This window comes from Gopherus flavomarginatus, chromosome 3 (genome assembly GCF_025201925.1).
Source record: "Gopherus flavomarginatus isolate rGopFla2 chromosome 3, rGopFla2.mat.asm, whole genome shotgun sequence".
Classification (NCBI taxonomy): Eukaryota; Metazoa; Chordata; order Testudines; family Testudinidae; genus Gopherus; species Gopherus flavomarginatus.
The window spans coordinates 62,627,675-62,652,972 of record NC_066619.1 but is presented as its reverse complement, the minus strand read 5'-3'; the positions used below and the strand labels follow the sequence as shown (position 1 = coordinate 62,652,972).

At 43.5% G+C, this 25,298-nt stretch overlaps 1 protein-coding gene across 12 annotated transcripts in view; it reads right to left on the bottom strand.

The window, feature by feature from the left end:
* Positions 1 to 25,298, bottom strand: part of CAST (calpastatin) — a 110,939-nt gene that overhangs the window by 5,765 nt on the left and 79,876 nt on the right. For all 12 annotated transcript variants that reach the window (XR_007773389.1, XM_050945711.1, XM_050945710.1 and 9 more), the window contains 10 exons: positions 23,981 to 24,082; positions 17,874 to 17,957; positions 17,066 to 17,113; positions 16,779 to 16,871; positions 16,091 to 16,192; positions 13,884 to 13,985; positions 4,977 to 5,069; positions 3,903 to 3,956; positions 3,068 to 3,157; positions 4 to 93 (listed from right to left, as the gene is read on the bottom strand). Coding sequence is in view for 11 of the 12 variants with exons in the window: in XM_050945711.1 (XP_050801668.1) it covers positions 4 to 93; positions 3,068 to 3,157; positions 3,903 to 3,956; positions 4,977 to 5,069; positions 13,884 to 13,985; positions 16,091 to 16,192; positions 16,779 to 16,871; positions 17,066 to 17,113; positions 17,874 to 17,957; positions 23,981 to 24,082 (858 nt within the window). In the remaining variant the exon portion in view is untranslated. The remainder of the gene's footprint in view (positions 1 to 3; positions 94 to 3,067; positions 3,158 to 3,902; positions 3,957 to 4,976; positions 5,070 to 13,883; positions 13,986 to 16,090; positions 16,193 to 16,778; positions 16,872 to 17,065; positions 17,114 to 17,873; positions 17,958 to 23,980; positions 24,083 to 25,298) is intronic.

Sequence of the window (25,298 nt, the reverse complement as noted above, 5' to 3'; positions counted from 1 at the left end):
TACCGTTTTAGGATCTTCAGGTTTTCCATCATCCTTTGTGGCTGGTTTCATGGTGGCAGCTTCCTTTCCACTTTTGTCCTCTAATCCTGACACCTGTCATCAGAAACAAATTCACTTTCAAAGAAAGAGAAAGAAGAGTTACCATCTTCCAGAATCAAATGGAGTCGAGAATATTTGGGATAGATCCCTGTCTAGCACTGAGGAGCCCCCTTGTCTGGCAGCAGAAAGGGCAGAGGTGATGAAGCTGATTGTCTGCTGGCCTGCTGTACTGGCTATGTGGCCAGATTCCACCTTCAGTACAAAGCAGGTGCACTGAGAATCTACCCCTCACTCCACAGACAGACAAACTATATTGTGTGGGATATGTACCATTTATTTAGACATCATATCTTTAGATGGCTTACTGAAGATGTATGGTATATGTTGTGTGTGCATGCTGAGGAAGAAGGGGTTTTGGAAAGATAAAGAAAGTAATTACTCTCATTTAGCTTTGTTGATTACTCAAGGCAGAGAGTTCCTTTTTAGGATTAGGCTAATGCTTAAATCAGTTACAATGTGAGAAAGGGTGCTTAAATGGGTAAGGGTACGGAGTCATAAAATCAGTGCCAACAACTGTTAAGAGATCTGGGACAAGTCCAAGGAATGGCCCCAAACAACCACTCTTCTTGTCCTAGTAGAAAAAAATAAGTTTATTTGGAAGAGAGGAACAAGATGCATTCTCAAGCAGTGAATGAGAACTAAAAAATCAGTATTTATAATTCAGGAATATATTTTATTTTATTGTACTTAGCAATGGTTGAATTCATGTAACAAAGGGAATTTTGTTGTTTATTCTCCTATCAGTGCTGGGGTGTCCTGAGAAAAGTCCAATACTGGAAAGAAAGATGTATTTAAGCTTTGTCGCTGTCTCCACTGCAAGGCCAGGAGGTGACCAGGCAGCTTCCTATTGTTCTGCTTTAGCCAGCAGACCTCTCTGGAAACAGAATCACCTTCCTTTTTGGGAACTGTATCCTGCTTTGTACCCCCTCAGTTTAATAGGGCATTTCTTACTGGCAGTATGGAACAAAAGAGAAATCATGCGACAGAATCACAGTAAATGTTTTAAATGGGAGATTACTGGTACCTGTCTCTCAGTAATTGGGTGTTTTATGTTTTAATTTTGAGAAAACCAGCTAACTCATGGGGGTCACTTATGAACTGGCTCAATTTCCAAGGAGGCCAGTAGAAGTTGCTGTGCTGCGCAAGAAAATTAATTTTTGACTGGTGGGAGGCAAGGCTGAGTCTGGACTCTCAGGTGGTCAAAATCCCCACCATTTTTGCCTCTTCCCAGCTGAAAGTCCCCACACCTCTCCCACACTGTGCTCCTAAAGTGACACCCTCCACTGCTGCCAGTTCCCAATTTGACCCTGAGGCTGGAAACAAGCAGGGGAGGTGGATCACATCAGGTGGCCAGGAGTGAGGTAGGGAAGAACTGGCATGGAGACTGTGCTGTGACTGTGGGAAGCCAGTGGAGAACAAAGGCTCTTCACCCCTCAGGTAATGTGATTTCTTCTGGCTGTGGGTGAGGGAACAAGGGGGGTTATTTATCCAGGGGAGGGAGAGGTAGCAAACAGGAGCAAATAAAATTGTTATAGGGGTTGACTAAATGAAGCCTAATTTAGCCAGAGTGAGCACTTCTAGAAAATCTAATAACACAGTTTGTGAATCTTAGCACTTAATATCCCCCAATCACCCCAGCGTGTTCTGGTCACGTCAAAGGAGCCATTTAGGATGGATCCGTTTCTCCAGTGATACAAAAGACAACAAGAGTGCTGTTTTGCTGGCACAGCCCAAGTAGATTGATGGGGACAGCAAGCATGAAGGAAGTTTGAACTCCACAGTGCTTTTCTCCAATTCCAGATTTAATCACATATCAGCTCCCTTGTCTCCCTCTATATTCTCTAGAGCATCATCATCATCCATTCCTATAGATTTAACTATGGCACCATCTCTATGTGCCTGACTCCCAAATGTTCCTCCCTACCACCCACCTTTCCCATTTTGCAATCTCACATCTCCACCTGCATCTCTGACCATTCCAAGTAAATGTCATACCACAATCTCAAACTCAATATGATACAAATTGAACTGTTCTTTTTTCATCCCAAATCCTCTTCTTACTTCATCCCTGCTGTCAACTCTCTTATCCTCCCCAACAAATGGGCTGACAATGTTGATGTATCTGAATTCGCTCTCCTCTGCTCCCTCAAACATCCAAGCTCTCTTCAGACACTGTCAAGTCTGCCCTTCTATTACTACTTCTACAGCACCTTCACTTTCCTATTTGTTCCAATCTTTCCTTAAACTTTGGTCACTCTTGCAGTAATAAAGTCAAGATTTCTCCTCTTTGCTTCCCCATTTCCTCTGGTCCCACCCTAGTCTATACAAATGCTGCTACTGAAATCCACCTTCCCCTCTCATTGCTCTGAAGATATTTCAACAGGATTTTTGTCTTCACCATCAAGGCCACTCACAACTCCAGCCCTACTTATATATCTACTCTTATTTCCTCCTGATCTTCATCCAAGGAAGACAACTGAAAAAATTGGGATCCCCTGGATAAGAACATAACAATGGCCATATCCATGATCTAGCCCAGTATCCTGTCACATGACAACGCCAGTGCCAGATGCTTTAGAGGGAATGAACAGCATAGGGCAATTATCAAGTGATTCATTCCCTGTCATCCAGTTCCAGCTTCTGGCAGTCAGAGGTTTAGGGATACAAAAAGCATGGGGTTGCATCCCTGACAATCTTGGCTAATAGCCAATGATGGACCTATTGTCCATGAATTTATCCAGTTCTTTTTTGAACCCAGTTAATTCTCACACTTCTTCTAAAAGTATGTCAGGCCAACAATGAAGCCTTAACAGTGTCCCTTTAAGTTACCCTCTCAAATGCTCTTATACGGGAGAGTGCAAATCTAAACACAAATAGAGCCAAAGCAAAGAAATGTAATGCAAACCTACGTCTGTGAGGGTCATGCAAATATACTATTTTGCATATCCTTCAGGAGAAAATATCCTACCTTTGAGTGTTGTGGTGTGGGAGGAGTTTTTACACAATTATCAAAGTCCCCTGATAGAGCATCTATAGCTGCAGAATCATCTGTAGGCTTCTGCAAAAGAAACTATCATCAGTCATAAACTACAGAATGCAAAAGGAGTCACAGATTGTACTCTAAAATGATCAACGAAAGCAAAAAACCAACTGACAAAATAAATATATAAATAAATCATTAGCACTTATACCCAATCCACAAAGCTGACCAGACAGCATAGTTCTTTTCCCAGTGTAGCTGCAGCTCCCTGAAATCACATGGCTGAAATTATTTTAAATTGATCCCCAAATCCATATTTAAGGACCTACCCAGTTTCCTGATTTTCAAGAAGTGCAACTATTTTGAAATCAGTAAGAGCAATTAATGCTCAGCATTTTTTTTTAAACTCAGGCTACTTATTTAGGTTCCTAAATATGCTTTTAAGAATTCATTTTTGAAAAATCTTGGTTCCCATGTTCTTATTACAGGTGAAGCTGGTAGTTCAGTCTAATTTTGATTGTCAGACTGCACATGCAGCCTTAATTCTGGCATGTCTGAACTTTTCAGTACTTGACTTTATAACTTTAACATTCTTTGAATGTAGTTTTGTATGTGTAATATCTACATTATAAGTGCTGTCCATTTGAAAGTCTTTACTCTCACTTAAATAAGGACAATATTTCTACATCTATTCAACAGCATTTCTGAGAATTTGCAATATACAGTGCTACTGAATCAAAAATAACACTGCTTAGATCAGCATTCGATTCAGAGCACAGTCAGGAAGGGATCAGTGCAGAATAAAACTGTAATGGACTTTTACCTTTGGTTCTTTGGGTTTCACATCCTCCTTTGCTATTGGCTTTACTGGTTTACCCTTAAAAAACAGATAGGATGAAATGGTTACATTTATTACATAACCCTTAGTTTGAGCTGATGAATCAAACTGAAAGTAAAATACGCTCTTACATTCTTCACTTGACACTACTATTTATTATTCACAGTAACTTTATTTATGATGCTTTACTGTCCTATCCACTTTACAATCCATTTATTATACCTACATGGCCTCCTTCATCACATTTTTGTTATCTCACGTTTTTTCCCTGTTTTAACGTCCCCCTGAACACTCTGCATCTCACCCTGTATCCTTCCAGTAGAGGAGAATTGGTTGGGACACACTTTGTCTGGTTCCCATTTGTTGAGCAAGATCATTCACTCCCTTGGCATCGCAGTGATTTCACTAAAATGAGTGACAGCTTCACAAGACTTTATTCTGCCAGGTTCCACAAAAACAATAGTACTTACGTAATGTTTTTCATCCACAGATCTTACAATGCTTTACTAAGATGAGAAGGGAATAATAGTCACGGTGATTTTATGGCCTAAGTTTTCAAGAGCGGCAACTAGTATTGTACACCTTGTTTTTGGGTGCTCAACTTAAGACACCTTGGGCCTGATTTTCAGCCACGTAGATCCCAGTACTTCCTGCCTACATTGATCGCTGATGACTGTTTGAAGTGTCTTAACCATTCTGACTTTGATCAATGTAAAATGAACAGTCCATTTTCTTTGCATCAAACACATAATGGTTTGGAGATTTAGTCTCTCATCTTCAGTGTGGGGATTTATATAGGTAACACCAATAGAGATGCATTTTAACATGACATGCATCTGACAAAGTGGGTATTCACCCACGAAAGCTCATGCTCCAAAACGTCTGTTAGTCTATAAGGTGCCACAGGACTCTTTGCTGCTTTTCCAATAGAGAAGAGTCACTCATGTAACTCCAATGGTTGCTCACACAACTCTACTGATGGAAAAACTGACTTGTTGCAGTGTTAAGATGACAATCTAAATTCAGAATGCAGCAACTGAGGTATTTGGTTCTGTTTACCTGCTCATCTGAATCCAGAATATGCCTGTAATCAGGAGGGATTGTATCATCTCTGTCCCCAAGTTTGTCTTTGTGTTCAGATTTAGCACCTTCCTAAGAATATGAAACAAACAACACTATTACTGATCTCCTCCATTAGAATGATGGTGTCTAGTTAAGAGTAATCTGTAATTTACTGCTTGTGTAATTGCCTATCATATAACACGTGACCCAAACTAATAGATATGCTAGGATGATTTTATTAAAAGAGAATGTTTTGAGTGGCAGACCTTATAAAAGAACCTTTTTAGATAAATGTTCTAGGAGAACAACAACATTTTTATACATTAGAGTTCAGGATCAGTGGAAATGTGTATACATTTATTTAACCATGAACCTTGCATTGTGGGTATAAAGCTTGAAAAACTGTTGCCTCTCAACAGATATACAATTGTAATATGTTAAAAATCCCAAAATGACAACAGATACTATTTTCTTCAAATAAGTTTTCAGTTCTGCCTCTCAGCTAGATAACAACTCAACTGCTTACTAAGTGTTCAGCACATTATGCCACCACATTAGAACTCATTCACCTACTGCACTAGCTCAAACATTCTTATAACGGCATTGCTTTGTGTTGCCGCTCCTCGGCCACGCTCAGATTGTATAAAAATGCAAGGTTCTTGCCAGCCAAATATCACAATTAAAGGTCAATGGTCTGTGTCTCCTATTACTAAGAAAACAGTCAGAATTAGCTGCAGCCAGCGATGGTTTTAAACATAAAATATGATTAAGATTAAGATGATTAAGATCACAATTTCCTGAATACAATATGAAAGAGGGAAGCAGTCATTCTACAATCAAATCTGTATGTTTTGTTTAGGCTACTTTATGTGGTATTTGATTAGATATATGTATATCCTTCAGTACATATTAAAAAAATAACTAGCCATTTACGGTCAAAAAAAAAAAGAGTTATCGTTTTCGGTAATTGGTGTTCTTTGAGATATGTTGCTCATGTCCATTCAACTTAGGAGTGTGTGTGCTCGCCGCATGCACCAGTGCCAGAAGTTATTCCCTCAGCAGTATCCGTAGGGGTCCTCTGGAATGGTGTGCACATGCTGCGATATAAGGGATGCTGCCGGTTCCCCACACCTTCAGTTCCTTCTTGCCGGAAACTCTGACAGTGGGGAAGGAGGGCAGGTTGTGGAATGGACATGGGCAACACATCTCGAAGAACAGCAGTTATGGAAAAGGTACCTGTATTTTCTTCTTCGAGTGCTCGCTCATGTCTCCCTAGTACCCCTCAGAGGTGGGTAGGAGTTCACAGATGTGTAGATTGCAACACAGCTCTGCCGAACCCAGCATTGTCCCTGGCCTGCTGTATGATTGTGTAGTGGGCTGTGAACATGTGCACCGAGGACCACGTCACAGCTCGACAGATGTCCTGGATCGGGAAGTGTGCCAGGAAGGCTGCCAAAGATGCCTGTGCACTGGTCAAGTGGGCTCCGACAATCAGAGGTGGAGGGACTCCCACTAACTCGTAGCAGGTCTGAATGCAAGAGGATCCAGTTAGAAATCCTCTGCCAGGACACTGGGAGGCCCTTGATCCTATCCGCTGCAGAGATGAAAAGCTGAGTCATCTTACGGAAAGGTTTTGTCTGATCTAGGTAGAAAGCCAGAGCCCTTCTTACGTCGAAAGTGTGACGGCACCTTTCTTCACTAGTCTCCTCGGGCTTAGGGCAAAAGACCATAAGGAAGATGTCCTGGCTCATGTGGAAAGTAGACACCACCTTGGAAGGAAAGCCGGGTGGGGCCAGAGCTGGATCTTGTCCTTACAGAAGACCTTGTACAGCAGTTCTGAGGTCAGGACTCACAGCTTGGAGACTTACCTCGCCGACATCACTGCCACCAGGAAAGCTACCTTCCTCAATAGATAAGACAGGGATCCCAAAGCCAAAGGCTCAAAGGGCGGGCCCGTAAGCCTGACAGAACCAAGTTGCGATCCCACAGAGGGATGGGGACCGAACTTGAGGAAAAAGCCTCTTGAGGCCTCTGAGGAACCTGACCGTCCTATCATGGGAGAACATGGTCTGCCCCTGGATTGGCTGATGAAAGGCAGAAATGGCCATCAGCTGCACCCTGATAGAGGCGTGCGCTAGGCCCTGGCTCCTTAAAATGAAGACGGTAGTCTAAGATAGACTGCACTGAAGAATGCATAGGGGAGCTGCCCTGTTTGGCCACCCAGCGGGAGAACCTCATCCACTTTGCCAGGAAGGTCTACCTAGTTTAGGGCTTTCTACTCTCGAAGAGGACCTTCTGGACCCCTTCCGAACTGGCTCATTCCTCAGTGTTCAGCCACTGGCTCCCTCCCACTGCTGGAGGGACGCGAGGCTGGGGGGCCAGTCGACTGTGAACTTGTGACAGCAGATCTGGTTGATTCAGCAGGGGCCAGGGAAGGATCACTGAAAAGCTTGATAGTGTCTCGAACCAGTGCTGGTGAGGCCACGCTGGGGCAATGTTGACTTTTGCTAGGACCTTGCTGATTAGCGGAATTGGAGGGAACACATTCATCAGGTTTCCTGCCCACGGCAGGAGGAAGGCGTCTAAGAGGGAGCCCTTGCCCAGACCCCATCTGGAGCAAAACCTGTGGCACCTTCTGTTCTGCCTGGTCGTAGACAGATTCACTGGGGGAGTTCCCCACCTCTGGAAGATCGTGCTGGCTACCTCCAGGTGGAACACCCACTCGTGATGAGAGAAGTCCCTGCTTAGGTGATCTGCTAGCGTCTTCTTGGCACCCAGAAGGTGACGCTTCTAGATGGATTCCGTGGTCGAGGCAGAAGTCCCAGAGACAGAGTGCCTCCTGGCAAAGGGCTGAGGATTGTGCTCCCACTTGTCTGCTGATGTAGAACATTGAGGCTGTGTTGTCCGTCAGGACTCTGACTCTGCCCAACAGGTGAGGGAGGAAGACTGCGCATGCTCTGTGCACCGCCCTGAGTTCTTTGACGTTTATCTTTAGCGTCAACTCCTCTGGGGACCACATATCTTGGATCTGGAGAGTGCCACGGTGCGCACCCCCAGCCAAGGTCCGAGGCATCTGAAACCAACTCGACTGAGTGAGGAGTGCTGATGAAGGGAACTTCTTCCAGGACTTTCCCGGGGTCGCTCCACCATTGCAGCGAGGTAAGTACTGTTTTTGCGCAGGGATGGTAATGATCTTTTCCAGGTGGTCCCTGGAGTGGGAGTAGACCGTCACCAGCCATAGCTGCAGGGGTCGCATCCGGAGCCTGGCATGGCGCACCACATATGTACATGTGGCCACGTGACCTAGCAGGCACAGGGAAACCCTGGCCATGGGTCAGGGGAAATGTGGAGACTTCTGCGATGAGGTCCGTCAGTGCCCTGGATCTCTCCAGCAGCAGGAACGCCCTGGTGCAGGCTGAGTCGAGCACCGCTCCAATAAACTCTATCCTCTGTACCGGAACGAACGTGGATTTTTTTTTGTCGTTCACCAACAGGCCAAAGTGACGGCAGATGACTAACAGCATCGTGACATGTCTTTGGACCTGGAGCTGCCCTTGACTAGCCAGTCAGTCATTGAGGAACTGGTAGATCTGGATACCCCGATGTCTGAGGTAAGCCACCACCACTGACATGCACTTGGTAAACACCTGAAGCGCTGTCGCTAGGCCAAACGGGAGGACCACGAACTGATAGTGGTTGGGACTTAACATAAACCGGAGTAAGTGTCTGTGTCCCTAGAAGATGGCAATGTGAAAGTACACATCTTTCAGATAGAGGGTGGCATACAAGTCTCCTGGATCCAGGGAGGGGATGATGGAGGCCAGGCAGACTATGCAGAACTTCAGCTTTGCTAGAAAGTGGTTCAAGTCTTGCAGATCCAGGATAGGTCACAGACCGCTCTTGGCCTTTGGGATTAAAAAGTAGCAGAAATAGAACCCCATGTTCCTGTGCTCTGGAGGTACAATCTCCACCGCACCTAGCTGCAGTAACCGCTCTACCTCCTACGCGAGGAGACCCTGAAGAGGGATGGGGAGGTGGGGTAGAAAGTAACTGAAGGGTGTAACCCTACGCCACCATATTGAGGACCCATAGGTCTGATGTTCTAGATGCCCATGCAGGGAGGAAAGGAAAAGGGTAGTTGGCAAAAACAGGGGAGGGAGGATCCTGGGAACAGTCTGGTAGGTCACCCTAGGGCTTACCTTCAAAATGAACACTTGCCTGTCTGCTTACTGTGGGTCGAGCTCGACTGAGAGTCTTCTGAAAGCTGTTGGCTAGTAGCCTCTGGATTTCTTATGGGGAGGCTCCTGGCAAGGGTGGCTCCCCTGACCCTGAGCCTGCTGCGGCTTAAATCACTTGCGGGCAGGGCCAGGAACATAAAGGCCCAGTGTTTTAAGGGTCGTGCAGGAGTCCTTTAGGCCATAAAGCTTATTGTCCGTCTGTTCCTCAAATAGGGCTTGCACATCAAAGGGAAGGTCTACCATTGACTGCTGAGCCTCCGTGGACAGGCCAAAGAGGAGCAACCAGGATGTCTGGTGCGTGGTGATGGTTGAGGCTATGGTTTGGGAGGCAGTATCCACCACATCCGACGCCACCTGGAGCATCGCCCTAGCCACAGAGGTGCTCTCCTCCATAATAGCCCAGAATGCCTTCTTAGAAGCCTCAGGAAGAGAGCCCTCGAACTTGGCCATGGCTTGCCACATGTTAAAATCATAGCGTCCCAGAGGGCCTGATGGTTGGCCACCCTCAACTGGAGACTAGAGGACAAATAAACCTTACGCCCAAACAAGTCTAGTCTCTTGGAGTAACTGTTCTTAGGGATAGCCCCGGGATGACTTTGTCGCTCCCTGTGGTTAACCGCTTTTACCACTAGGGAGTTGGGAGCAGGGTGGGTGTACAGGTACTCATGGCCTTTGGATGGCACAAAGTACTTGCGCTCAGCCCCCTTGGAGATGGGTGGCAGGGAGGAGGGAGTTTGCCACAGGGCATTAGTGATCTTAGAGACCCCATCATGAAGGGTAAGTGCCACCCTGGCCAGTGCTATGGAGCAGAGGACATTGAAAAGAGTCTGAAGGCTCCTCTAGCTCCTTTGCCTAAAGACCAAGGTTGGCAGTGACCCTCTTCAGTAGTTCCTGGTGCGCTTTAGCGTCCTCCGGAGGAACCGGGGGAAGGGGCCCCATTAATAACTCATCTGGCGATGATGATGAAGATGCTGCTGCTGGAGGGTCCTCCACAACCATTGGTGGTCCAGTAGCTTGTTCTCCTCCTGTTCCGTCTTTGACCTGTGGGGTCCTCACACTCGAGGCTTTGTGCGCTGGAGGAGGGTGAGAGAGAAAGACAGCTGGTGTCTCTGACTCTCCAGGCAGCCTGGGAGGGCTGGGTGAAACCCCATGGGATCCATGGATACCACAGCACCGGCCACTGTGCCTGAAGCCATGGGCCAGTTTCGGTGCCGATAGTATAGACGGTACTGGAGCTTGTCTCGCTGTCAAGGAGCCTCGCTCCAAACCAGAGCTGGATCCTGAGCGTTTGCTCCTAGGTGACCGGGACAGAGTGAAATGGTGGCTCTGTCCCTACCAGTGCTGGTCACCTGGAATCCAATCTGGAACGGGATCTTAGGGACCCGTGGCGCTCAACGGATCCACGACAGCTTAGAGCTGGCGATCTACGTCTCGCGCTTGATGAGCTGTACCAGGATGAGGACTGGGACCGGGAGTCAGAATGGGCCTGGTGCCGGGAAGTGCCTGCACGGGGTGATGCCCTCCTAGGGGATTGGCAACGATCCAAGGAATGGTAACATCGATCCCTCGATGGGTCCTTGGAATGGTACCACGGTCTTGGAGATACTAGGACTGGTACTCCTGCTGGGGGGTGCATGCCTCCAAAGGTCTGTGCTCGGTGGCCAGTGGCCTTGAGCCTCTCTGCCCATGCCCAAGGTCTGGGGACCAAATGGGGCTGCACTGCATCTGCCTATCACGTCAGATGCATGGAGGCTATGGGAGGGCGAGTGCTGGTGGGATGTCCCCTGCAACGGGGAATGGTGCCGCTGAGGTGGGAACTGAAGCAGTCCGAACACAGGTTTATTCTGTGACCGGGGAACTGCAGGAGCCGGTGCAAGTGGCGGCAGGAGGGATATGATCACCTGCGCTGCCTGCAGGGCCTCCAGAGCTGATGGAGGCACCATCGTGGCGGGGAGCAGGTCAGGCTACATCGCTCCACTGCAGCATGGGCCTGAGATCTTGACTTGGTGAAGGGGGACATGGGTGAAGAGGGACCTTCGCACACCCAGTCTTATCCCTCCCCTTGTGGGAAGTTGGAGACCGCTTTTCCCCGCCTTCTTGGTAGCAGCCATGGATGGGGACCGGTGCCAGCCAGTGGAAGGTCCCAGTGGGGCGCTGTGTACCGAGGTCACAGTACTCAGCGCCGAGTTAGAGTGCTGCTCCAGGACTGGGGTGAGGGCCGACTCCATAAGGAGTGCTCTTAAATGAATATCTCACTCCTTAGTTCTTGGCTTGAAGGACTTGCAAATTTTTCACTTTTCACTAAGAGAAGTGCCCTTCGCCCATGCATAGCAGACAACTGCTGTGTGGATCACTAATGGGCATAGGCCTCTTGCAGCAACCACAGAGCTTAAAGACTGGGGATCGGGGCATACCCCATTCTGAAGCAAAGTCCCGTTCAGGACCTAAATAAGAAAAAAAACAATAACTGGAGATATACCAATCTCCTAGAACTGGAAGGGACCTTGAAAGGTCATCGAGTCCAGCCCCCTGCCTTCACTAGCAGGATCAATTTTTGCCCCAGATCCCTAAGTGGCCCCCTCAAGGACTGAACATGCTCAAATCACTGAGCTATCCCTACCTATGAAGTCTCTAACTATAGCTAAGGGATTTATAAACATTAACAGAAAATTATATACACTATATAATACGTGAGATAACTAGTTTGTACAAACGAGCAGCAACAGCACTAACTGAAGCTGCAACAATTCCAGCACTGTCACTGGCAGCAAGAAGGAACTGAGGGTGGGGGGGAACTGATAGTGCCCTATATACTGCAACATGTGCGTGCCACTCCAGGGGGTGCCAGAGCTGATCCCCTACGGATACTGCTGAGGGAAAAAGCTTCCAGCACCAGTGCACGTGGCGAACACACACACCTAAGTTGAATGGACATGAGCAAGCACTCAAAGAATTTAGAGAATTCTCTTTTTTACTAGAAAACAAAGCATCCTAATTTGTTATAAACATTTTCTGTGTTTAAAAAAAAGGTATACAAGTTAACATACGCATACTATACTGTGATGCAGAGATACCAAGTTTTGGGCTTGATGATTAACACATGCAAACTCTCTCTAGCCCAGGGCTCATGCTGTCACTTACCAACATTAAAAATATAATTGATCTATTACATCAATTCTTAGTTTGTTGGACACCCTTCGGGGCAATTTATTGCAGGATATTTAATATCACTCCATACAGTACTTTCTTTAAAAATTAGGGACCAAATTCTGAACTTATTTTTAACCTGTCCAATCTTACTGGTGTCAATGGCATTCCAGTGAGTGTATAATTTGTGGTTATTTAATGGGTCAAAAACGCTAATTGTTTTGAGCTGCTAAGAGGAAAATCTAAGCCTTTAAACCAGGGCTCCTTCAAAATGTTAACATTGGGAATTAAAGGCTAAGGAGGTAGAGAACAGAACTGAAGATACCAGAGAGGAACTGGCTATCATACAACCTATTTGGCCAGAAATATCAGGAACTGCAACATCTTGAAAAATCTGGCTATGTGGGCTGATAGCTGCAGAGCAACAGTTTTCACTTTTTAAGTTGTGCCCCCACTTTGAGTTGCGCCACCTCAACCCAGACAAAAATAGGTGAGTTAGGGGGTGGAAGTGGCAGTCCCTCCCCGAGCCCCGCTGAGCTGAAGCCTGAGCCATCTGGTGTCACCACTCACCCGAGTGTTCCTCTGCGCCCCCCTAGGTAGGCATGCCCCACAGTTTGAAAACCTCTGCTGTAGAGTGTGCAAACATGGACAAAGCCAGTTTGGCAACTTCTTAGGCTGCTAAACATTATAAACTTTGTAGATAAAAAATAAAAAACTGTACCATGGGCCTACTCCTTCCCCAGTGAAGTCAATGGCAAATCTCTCATTGATTTCAGTGGTTCAGGATTGGGCCTTTAATCCCTGCAGTTAGGAGAAGAGTTTTGCATTATTTTCTACTAATAACCTTTAGCCAACCAAAGAAATGGCAGGAAGAGCATTGAAGAATACAACACTCTATACCTAAAGAGGTGGTACAATGTGAAGTCTCGACAAGTGTACGTGGGGGTAGGCTTGAGCGCACACATCTGAAAAGAAACCCCAGTACAACATGATTTTTTCATTTCAAGAATATCATTAACAGTCTATTAGTTTACTCTGCTATGTGTAATGTGATAAAACTCAATTTAACAACAGACGATCAAAGTCACTTTAGAAATGAAGATTAGAAAAGAATCTGAAATGTAATCACAGAAATAATTGCACAGGTACTAGATTAAATACTTTTGATTTTCTTCTACAACAAACTTCAGCTCCTAATTGTTTTCAATTGTCTCAGATGGCATCAAGCACTTATGGATTCAACACAAAACTTAATGAAAATCTGAATATGACTACCCTGGTGTTTAAACCTTTTAGATTTACAATATGAAATGAACAGGTCAATTAAACATGTAACTTCTTGAATAAAACATGCATAAATTAAGCATAGCATACATGCATGCTTTATCTGCACTAAAATTATTCTTGTGCTTGAAAATGATGTACCATGTTCTCTTCTGTGTAAAATAAATAGATTAAGAATAGACAGGGCAGATGTTCCATTTATTTTTGATGGTACAAGTTGAGAATATTTCACTACCTTTACTTTATCCACAACTGGTTTGTTTTCATCAGGATCAGGTTCTCTTTGTCCCAGTGAACCAGCCAGGAGGTCTAGGGCATTGTCTTGCTCTTTCCCACCCTAACAAAATGTAAATATAAATATATTCAAGAAAACATGTGTCACAAAAAATCTCCATTTAAACAAGATATAATAAACACTAACTTCATCCAACACAAAGTCTACTCTACCTTTGAAATACCATAAATAAAATTAATTGCAATGTAGTGACAACAGTTGGAAAATTATTGGATGTTCAGAGTAAAGGGAAAAGATAACAGAGTAGGCAAGTGGAGTAGAAATTTATTTGGCATTCGTCTGCTACAAGCAAACCAATTCTAATTTAGGACAACATCTACACTAAAAACAGTTTTAAAATGGATCATCATAACAAACGTGCTACCTCATTCTGCCAATGGTATGACTACACAGCAACAAAAGACCTGCAGCACAAATGTATCTGGCCTGGGTTGGCTGACTTGGACTAGTGGGGCTTGGGCTGAAAAATGCAGAGTAAACGTTTGGGGTTGGGCTCCAGCCTGAGCTCTGAGACCCTCTCTCCCCTCTCCTTGCGACCTGAATATCTACACTGCACTACAACTTTAGCCCCACAGCCTGAGCCTGAGACTCGGTGCAGCAGGTTTTTTTACTGCAGTGTATAGGGAGCTGCTAAGCAAGTGCCAGTTGCGTAAGTTAAAATTCTCTGGTTGTTTAATGTTTCCATTAACATTTGAAAGGTTTTTTCCTTCCAGAACGTGCTGTCCTTTGCTTATACACGTAGGTTTTACCTACTGAAAACTTTAGCTTCTATGGGTACGTCTACACTACAGGATAAATTCGAATTAGCTTAAACTGATTTTATAAAACAGATATTATAAAGTCGATTGTGCGCGTCCACACTAGGCACATTAATTCGGTGGTGTGCGTCCGTGGTCCGAGGCTAGCGTCGATTTCTGGAGTGGTGCACTGTGGGTAGCTACTGTAAAATAATGAGGCCAATAACATCGATTTGCGTCCACACTAACCCTAAATCGATATAGTAATATCGATTTTAGCGTTACTCCTCTCGTTTTGTAGGAGTACAGAAATCGATTTAAAGAGCCCTTTAAATCAATATAAAGAGCAGTGTAGTGTGGACGGGTGCAGCGTTAAATCGATTTAACGCTGTTAAAATCGGTTTAACAGCGTAGTGTGGACCAGGCCTCAGTTAAGTTTATTTTCTTAACAAAATGTGAGCCACAGGAGTTTCTCCAATATAGCGGTTAAAACAGACTGAAACAGAAGTGGGAGCTTTCACTGCACCAGCCAAGGAAGGAGTTGGGGATATGTAAGAACACTGCTTACCCTAGCCAAGGAGAGCCCTCCTCTGCTTATAGCAGGAGGGGAAGCAGCACTCTTCCCCATTAACCCTTAATTTTCCTGCTGTTCCTGTAGAAGTGATTTGTCACAATGACAAGTATAGTATTCTACTTTTACTTGCATTTTTTGCCTCAACCCCACTTGCAGAGGCCTCACAAAAATCACAGAACCACATGGTCCTGCGAGGGTACACCATGGGGATCTAGCTTGTATTTGTATTTAGCTGACCAAACATAGGGTTAAATTCTGGCAGATATAAGAGGGAAAAAAAGCATAACAAGTCTCAAAATTGTGCACATACACACTGCAAAAAAATTACGTGGATGTATGTTCCTATTCTGGCCAAGACCAGTCCCTCTCACAGATCAATTATAAAATCTATTCCAACTCAGAGCTGAATGGGGGCTATTCATACAGACTGTTGCCGAGTCTTGCATTAACATGTTTACATACACAATCACAGCCCATGTCTTCTAGGTCACATCTAGTTATGCCTTCCATATTTCTCAAGGAACCAGAAAAGGGATGGACAACTTACAGCATCCATTCCTGGTGCTGGCCAGGTGGTTTCTGGAATGTGCATATATATATGTAACATAAGCCAAAATTTGGGCCATAGTGCAAAACTGTACACAAAATGCAGAAGCCTAGAATTCTTTTCCAGAGAAAAATCTATCTTCTTAATAGCCAGTTTCAAAAGTAAAATGATTCAATTTTACAACAGGGTCCACCATTAAGAACTACTCTAAAAAGAAGATCTCCTATTTCCTTCCTCTAACAGCTTTTTGTTATGAACATCACCATCAACAACAATGAATGCTGCTTACTGGGGTAGCAGCTGGAGGAGCTCCTGACTGCACTGCAGAAGCTGTGGTGGAGGAGACAATTTCTTCAGAGGCAGCTGGGGAAGATTTAACAGCTGTGGATTTCTAAAATAAAAAAAATGTTGTTACCAGTGTATATAATACTATAAACATACATAGGAAATCCCAAGTTTCTGGGACACACAACTATGTTATTTTCATCCTGTACAATGCTCATCTGGGACTTGATTCTTCTAACATACTGTATCTATTTCAGCCTAATTCACTCCCTTCCCCATCCCCATTCGAGGGCATAACCCTTCTCAAGAAGTCATTTAAACTTACGTTTTCTACATTTCATACCTCAGAAGTAACTTGCTCAACTCTCCATTAAAATTAGTGGGTGAAATCCTGACTTCACTGAAGTCAATGGAAATAATCATAATGATTACAATGGGTTTAGGACTTCACCCCACATGTCTAAATCCTCTAGATTGCTTTGAAAAGTCTCAATGATTGTGTTACCAATGCAAACATCTGTTAAATTAGACACAACAATAAAACACACCCCAATTTTTCTCATAATTTAAGAAAGCCTGGGCCTGTTTTTTTCCTTCTACATTTACTATAAAAATCATGGAAAATACAAGTTATTAAAACAACTTGAATATAAAACTGAATAATACAAATCAAGTAAATTCAAAGATCTTACGTTAGGTGTAGCTAGTGGTGCAGAAGGTAAGGTTGCTGGGGAACTGGAAAATTCCTTTGACAAAGCATCCAAGAGATCACTTTCACTCATGGACTACAATTAAAAAGAAATAACACCAACTTTTTTATCCTTTCTATTTGAAATCTGTTGATTGCTCTGATTACACCTGCATAATTTAGAGAGTCATAATACAGCTAAAAGTTTAAAGAATAGGAAATCTTTTCCTTCTCTGTTTAAGGAATGACAAATGGAAAAGTGAAAGATTTTCTGAATATTTACTCACTGACCTGGGTTTCTTCTTTAGATTTTGGCAAGAGTGGTTTTCCATCTTTATTCTACAGAGAAAACATTGTTTAACAAAGTAGTTCTCTATGATCACAAAACAGAAGTCTTTTGGTAATGGGGGTTTAAAACATACAGAATGTTATTACACTGCCTCTCCTCCCCCCTCTTTTTTTTTTTTTTTTAAAAAAAAACAACAACAGCCATTGGTCAGGCTTTCGACATAAATGCGGTTTCAGGAACTTAAAATATAGTTCTACTCTGAAAGAGAGACTCCAAAAATGTCATCGTGAGCTTCCATGCTTAACTGTCTCTCCATTGCCATATCAAATATGCTCAGTTTGCAAATGAAAGCCTAACCTGTAGCCCTGCATAATCACTCCAGAACTTAGGGTCAAAGAGGGTAATTTCCTGAAACATCAGCAACAAAGGGTTTTGCAGGCCTCATTTATGCCTGTGCAACCCTATCATCATCAGATTATGCCCTTGGTGACATTTGCAAAAATCCCATCAGCTTCACTGGGTTACAGCGAGGTAATTGATTGGAACTTAATAATTATTCTTTTGAAGCACAAAGAGTAAATAATCCAATTCACCCCTCTCAGGCAGAATTATTCACATTTGGGTGCATAAAGCTAAACCACCTTTACCCGTATTTAGATATCTAAATAAAAGCTTCCTAGTATTCAGATATGCTGATGAACCACAAATTACAATGAAGTCATTCATTATGTATTACCGTGGTGCCTGCAGCAACATCCAAGAACAAAGAAACAGGTGCAAAGAATACAGAAACATATTAAAAGGAATTACCTTAGCTTCTATTAATCTGTATTCAGGAGGGATAGTTTCTTCATCTTCACCCAGTTTCTCTCGTTCTTCTTGTTTGGCTTTCTCCTAAGGGGGAAAACAAAAGTGGAACATTTCTCAGCATTTCTTACATACTGCATGTGAGCAAGTTTTTAACGCTCTTCCAGTACAACATCATTGTAGCCAGATGTTCCCTTGCAAATGCAGTTTAATTATCAGGCAAAATCTCATGCTCTCTTCTGATGAGTCTTAAGTCTGATTCTCCACCCACTTATTTCAATGTAAAATGAGGAGTAATTCCATCCATTTTAATAGCATTATATTTGGTATAAAACTGATAAAAGTAAATATGAGAGTAAGTATAAACCAACAACAATAAAAACACCCATGGGCCTTGATTCTGTTCTCTGTATGAAACACACTAACAGCTCCCTTATTCAGGGCTGCAAGATTAGGTTGCACAGGGGGCGGGATTAGGCCTAGGGAAGCTGGGAAGGTAGCTGGGGCAAAAGGCAGCAGCTTTCTGCTGGCTGAGAGTATGAGCCAGGGTAATTCTCCACCAGCTATCTTTGGCTGCTTTAAGTAATACCTGACCCAGAGGTCATAAGGTTTTACAGGGTTTTTAAGGCTGACATAAAAATTGTGACTATGTCCAACGGAGTGAAAGATCCTTCTAGTAATATATTGAACCCTGTTGTTTCAATCATAGAACATCTTTACAAACAAATGTAGCTATACATTTCATTCCTTCCTTTGTCTTTATGTTCGAAAGAAGGGAGAAATTTACTTAAAAAATAAACCAGCACAAATCTAAATGGGTTTCTTTTAAGGGACTAATTGATTTTTTTGTTGCTGTGTGAATGTAAAAAGGATACTGTGTTACCAAATATTTCATTCTTAAGGTATGTATGCATGCCTAAAGTGAATTTACAACAAAATCACTTATAAATCATTCTGCACTAATTTATACTAATAATTTTGTGAAACTCTACCTCCAAGTAGCACCCTGGAACCTGCATATTCACCATTGTGATACGACTATGATATGTTTTGTACAAGTATGCCTTGTAAGGTATTATTTTAAAAGTCTTGATCTGTTGAACAAAAATATCATGTTGAATTATATGTACTATCTTTGTATGTGAAGTTATGAAGGACTGCTATATGTGCTACTGAAATATGTTTTGAGGTTAGAAAATGCCCATAACAGGCCTTTCAGTTGCAACAAAACAGATAGGTGCTGATGGCCAATAAAAAGGATCCACTCTCCCGGGGACTCCTCAGAGAAGGCAAGTATGCCATGGGGACAGACTAACCTACATCACAGCAAGGATCTTTCTAGCAGCGGGAAGAAAGTATAAAAGAGGGGCAGTGACCTAATCATAATGAAAGAAATACCAAACCACGATCTTGTCCTGGTTATGGGAGATTTTAATTCCCAGATCAGAAATGAAAGAAGAGGCTGGGAAACAATCATCAGCTCACATGCAACTGGAATGACAGACAATGGCACAAGACTTATTGTTTTCAGCACAAAATTCAAGTTTAGCATCTGCAATTCTTTCTTCCAACATAAAAACATACACAAAAAGACACGGATTTTCACCAAATGGCCATACACAAAATGAGATCAACTATATCTGTGTTACTCAAAGGTGGAGAACATCAGTGTTAGACACAAGCGTATTCAGAGGAGCAGATAAAGGGAGTGATCACTATTTGCTGAAAACAAACATCAAACTGACGTTTAAAGCACTTAAAAGAAAGAACACAGACTCAGATTATACAATACACAGAAACTATAAGATTGCAGGATACGAAAGAAGTTCCAGATAGAGGTAAAAAGGCCCTTAAAGATCTTGAAGAAAATGGAGTGGAAAAATACTGGGATCTTTTCAAAACAGCTACGCTAGAAGCAGCTGAAAAGATAATTGGTAGAAAGAGAGGAAGCAATAAAGAACAATGGATCTCAGAAGAAACACAGAAAATTATAGACAAAAGAAGAAAACAAAAGGCTCTAGTACTACAACATGGGACTGAAGAAACAAAACAAACCTACAGTAACTCCTCACTTAACGTTGTAGTTATGCTCCTGAAAAATGCAATTTTAAGTGAAACGATGTTAAGTGAATCCAATTTCCCCATAAGAATGAAGGTAAAGGGGGGGTAGGTTCCAGGGAAATTTCTTTTTGCCATACAGTACAGGACTATAGTTGAGAGGTGCTCCCACCTTACTCCACACAGGCACAGCCCACTGGCACTGGAGACAATGAGGCAGGCAAGAAGGCTGAAGGTTCTGTAGGCTAGAAGCACGTTGGGCAGCAGCAGCAGCTTTCCTTACTCTGCAAGCACCAGGGGTGGGGGGCTCAACCTTCAGCCCATCCATGCCACCACTTCCCCCAAACCTCTTCTTCCCCCCTTCTCCCCCTTTACTTGGCGCAATCAGCTGGCTTGCAATGTTCAGGGGGGCAGGAGGGACGGGGGAGGAGCGAGGACTCAGTGCGCAGGCTTCCCCCTCCTCTCCTGCCTCCTGCCCACGGCAATCAGCTGGGTTACAGCGTTTGGGAGGCAGAGGAGGGAGGGGGAGCCTGCGCGTCAAGTCCTCACTCCTCCCCCCTCCCTCCTCAATGCCGCAAGCCAGCTGATTGCTGTGGGCAGGAGGAGGAGGGGGAAGGCGCTGATCCGCAGGGTCTGCCGGCGGGTTGGAGGCGCTGTTGGGGGGCACAGGAGAACTGATAGGGGGCTGCCAGGTGTGGACAACGCAGGCAGTCAAATGACATTATAGCGAAGCATTGCACAATTTTAAATGGAGCATGTTCTGTAATTGAGCAGGGATGTAACATCGAAACAATGTTAAGCGAGAGGATGTTAAGTGGGGAGTTACTGTACAAGAACCTTGACAAAGCAGTAAAGAAACAATGCAAACGAGATAAGCAAAACTGGAAAGTAAGGCTAGTGAAACTGAAGAAGCAGGGGAAATAATAAATAATAATTGGAGATATACCTATCTCCTAGAACTGGAAGGGACCTTGAAAGGTCATTGAGTCCAGTCCCCTGCCTTCACTAGCAAGACCAAGCACTGATTTTTGCCCCAGATCCCTAAGTGGCCCCTTCAAGGATTGAACTCACAACCCTGGATTTAGCAGGCCAATGCTCAAACCACTGAGTTATCCCTTCTCCTCGATACAAGAACAGTCTACACGATCCGGAAACAGTTAGCACAATACAGATCAAAATTCAGAAGTATCCCAGAGAAAGGGAAACAAGGAGAAAGTTTGAAAACACAGGTGGAACAAGAAAATAGATGCGTGGAACACTTCAAAGAAGTGCTAAACCAACCAGAACCAAATTACAAGACTGGAATTTAACAATGACAAACCACTAGACCTATATATAGATGTATCTGAGGTAAAAATCTAAGTAGTAAAAAAAGCATTTCAGAAGCTGAAAAACAACAATGCATCTGGGTTTGGATGGCATTCATCCTGAGATGCTTAAAAATGGAGGCGAAGACATGGAATCAGTCATCTGTTCGCTGTGCAACAAAATATGGACAGAGGAGAAAGTGCTGGAAGAACAGACCCTCGGTATCATAATCAAGTTACCAAAGAAAGGTGATCTAAACAATTGTTCAAATTGGAGGGGAGTAACACCCCTATCTGTCAAAGGTAAAGTATTAGCAGCAGTCCTGAACAGAATGAAAGGAAGGATTGATACCATCCTACCTGAACAACAATCTGGATTTAGACAAGTGAGATTATGCACAGATGCTATTTTCACCCTGAGATAGATTATTGAGAACACAACTGAATTCCAAGGCAGTCTTGCCAATTTTGTGGACTTTCAAAAGGTATTCATTAGTGTAAACAGAAAAAAAAAATGGGGGAAATTGTGGAACAATATGGAAATCCAACAAAATTTAACTAACATTATGAAGGCATTCTATGCCAACTTAGAATGCTGCATTAAAATGGAAAATGGATTGAGCAAGCCATCCAGCATCAAGACAGGTGTAAGGCCGGGGTGCATCCTGTCTCCCTTTTTGTTCATGCTAGTCATTGACTATGGATTAAAACAATGCGATAGTGATAAATATGGCCTAAAATGGAACAATTCAAGGCTATTTGATCTAGACTTTGCTGATGACATCGCTTTTATCAATGAAGATGCCAACAGACTACTACTTTTACTTGATTTAAGCATTTCTGTAATGGAGAAGATGGGTTTGATACACAATGCAAAGAAATGTAAAGTCATGTTAATGGGGAATATAGGAACAGAAATCAAAATTGAAGAAGAGAAACTGGAGAAAGCAGACAATTTTACGTATCTTGGAAGTACCATCAACCAAGGTGGCACTAGTTCTGAGGACATAAGAAGAAGAACTGAGAGGGCAAATGCTGCATTTGGAAGACTCAAAATCATCTGGCAACTAAAAAGCATCTCCCTCAAGACAAAACCAAATGTGTACAAAGCAATAGTTATTGCCATCACAACATATAGCAGTGGGACATGGCAACTTATCAAGAAAAGAGACGCAAAAGCTGGATGAATTTCATCACAAATGTCTGAGAAGAATGTTGGGAATAACATAGAGAGAGAGGAAGATGAATGAAGAAGTCAGAAAAATGACCGGACAAGGCACCCTCTCACAAATAACCTACAAAAGAAGACATCAGTGGCTGGGACATGTGCTGAGAATGGAAAAAGAATGCTTACCAAGTACCGCCCTTGAATGGAAACCAGAAAATGCAAGAAGAAAGAGAGAAGACCGCGAATAACATGGAAACAAACAGTTCTGAACAACAAGCAGCACCTCAACATGAAATGAGAACATTTGGAGAGAAGGGCAGTTGACAGGCAAGGATGGCAAATGTGGATGGCCCAATGTGCAGCAAAGCATGGAATGGACTAAGGCAGAGGTAGGCAACCTGTGGCACGTGTGCCAAAGGTGGCACGAGAGCTGATTTTCAGTGGCACTCACACTGCCCGGGTCCTGGACACCAGTCCATGGGGCTCTGCATTTTAATTTAATTTTAAATGACGCTTCTTAAACATTTTAAAAACCTTATTTACTTTACATACAATAGTTTAGTTATAATATTATAGACTTACAGAAAGAGACTGTCTAAAAAGTTAAAATGCATTACTGGCAAGTGAAACCTTAAAGTAGAGTGAATAAATGAAGACTCGGCACACCACTTCTGAAAGGTTGCCGATCCCTGGACTAAGGTCTATGGTAAAGACATCATTGCTTAGCCTCTTCCCCCCACATCTCAACACCTGAAAGATCATCTGGAAGACACTGACTTTGAACTAGGGAGATTGGACCCTCTTTCAGCCTGGCACCAGTCTGTGTACTGAGGAACAGTAAGCTGCCTGTGCCATCTAGGGTGAGAGACGGATTCAAATCTTGCTGCTCTGTTTAAATTAGAATTAAGACTGCAAATTTAGTTTTATTTCTTAGGTAACCAACTTTGATCTCTATGCCTGCTACCTATAACCACTTAATATCTATCTTTCTGTAGTTAATAAATCCATTTTATATTTTTCCTAAAACAGTGTGGTTTTAGTTGAAGTGCTTGAGGAATCTCAGCTCAGGTTGCAAAAGCTGGTGCTTGTCCACTTTCCTATGAACATGTGTTGAACTTATTAATGAGTTTGCACTGTCTAAGAGATCCTTGAGCAATGCAAGACAGGGTATTTCTAGGGTGCAAGGCTGGGGAACTGGGGGGAATTGGCTGAAGCCTCTCTATTGATGGTTCATTAGTGGCTCGGAGATCACTCATGTAACATAATTGGGCATGTCTCTGCCTGTGGATGGCTGTGTAAGTGCAGTGCCTAACAGAGACTTGTAGTTAGACACCAGTATCACAGTGTGACAGACAGCCTAGGCTGATGGGTTTGGAAGGCTCAGCAGTTCCACAGTCCAGGTTGCATCCTAAGGATCCCTTCACAAGTTTCTAAACTGAATTCCCTCTACTGGTTTAAACAGGAAGTTCTGCTTAAAAATAGATGGCAAAATATGGCCCACTGTAAAATAGTTTACAACGTAACTCTGGATAACTACTTTTACAAAATTTTTTTTGAAGGCCTGGCTATTTTAATACCTTCACTTTATCCACAGCAGATTTGTTTTCTTCTGGGTCAGGCTCTCTCTTTCCTAGACTACCACACAAGGCTTCCACTGCCTCATCTGACACATGTCCAGCCTACAAAAGCATTAGATGTTATTAGACACAACTGCAGTTTTACTGACGTTAAGCTGTTTTTGAAGAAATATATTCAGAATTTCTAACCATAGATTATAAACACAATTTTACTTTGCAACCAACATATATGCAAAACTCAAGAAGATACAACTATCCATATTAATAAATTCAAAAATTATAAATAGGGCCTTACCAAATTCTTGGCCATGAAAAATGCATCATGGACCATGATATCTGGTCTCCCTGTGATATCTGGCTATTATAGGAGGGTCACGGGATTGCCACTTACTTCTGTGTTGCCTTCAGAGCTGAGCAGCCGGAGAGCGGCAGCTTCTGGCCAGGTGCCCAGTTCTGATGGCAGCACGACCACCAGCAGCAGAAAAGCAAGGATGGCATGGTATGGGGGGGAGGTCGTCACTTTTGGGCTGGCCTTACAGGTGGGTGATCGCCCAGGGTGCCATGGTTGGGGGGCACTGTGCTCCCAAATCTCTCCACACACAGACAGTCCAAGTCCCCTTTAGCCCCCAAGCGCTGGTTCCAGAGCTGGGGATGGGTTGAGGCACCCCAGCTGGGGACTGCTACCATATGCTGGGCTCTAGTTGCTAGTCCCAACCTAGCTGGAACTTCCTCTTCCTCTGCATGGGCCACTCCCAGGGCCAGGTCAGACCCACCTCTGGGAACCTCCCCCAGTTGCAGGAACCTCCACGGCCACTGGCTTGGAGCCCAGCTCTGAAGGCATCATCGCTGCCAGCAGCAGCGCAGAAGTAAGGATGTCAATACCGCAACCCCCTATTGTAGTCTTGCAACCCCCATCCTCAATTTGGGTTGGAACCCCTGCAGTTACAATACCGTGAAATTTCAAAAATTTAAATATCTGAAACCATGAAATTTAACATTTTTAAAATTCTATGAACGTGGAATTTACCAAAATGGACTGAGAATTTGGTATGGCTCTAATTATAAATTGCCTCTCCCGCTAAAGTGTGTCACTGCAGCACAGATCCTCTAGGACTTTGGCAGAGTGTTCTCTAGGTAGACATGATTAACAACTAGACACTTCCACAAGTTTTGATTTATATACTCCATGACCACAGAGTTAGGGAGGTCTGCCAGTAATATAGTCTTCCCAAATACATAGGACGGCAGTTTTTTTCATAAAATGTTTTATGATGTTTATCTTTACTGGCAATAAAAAGTTCATAAACAGTATCATCTT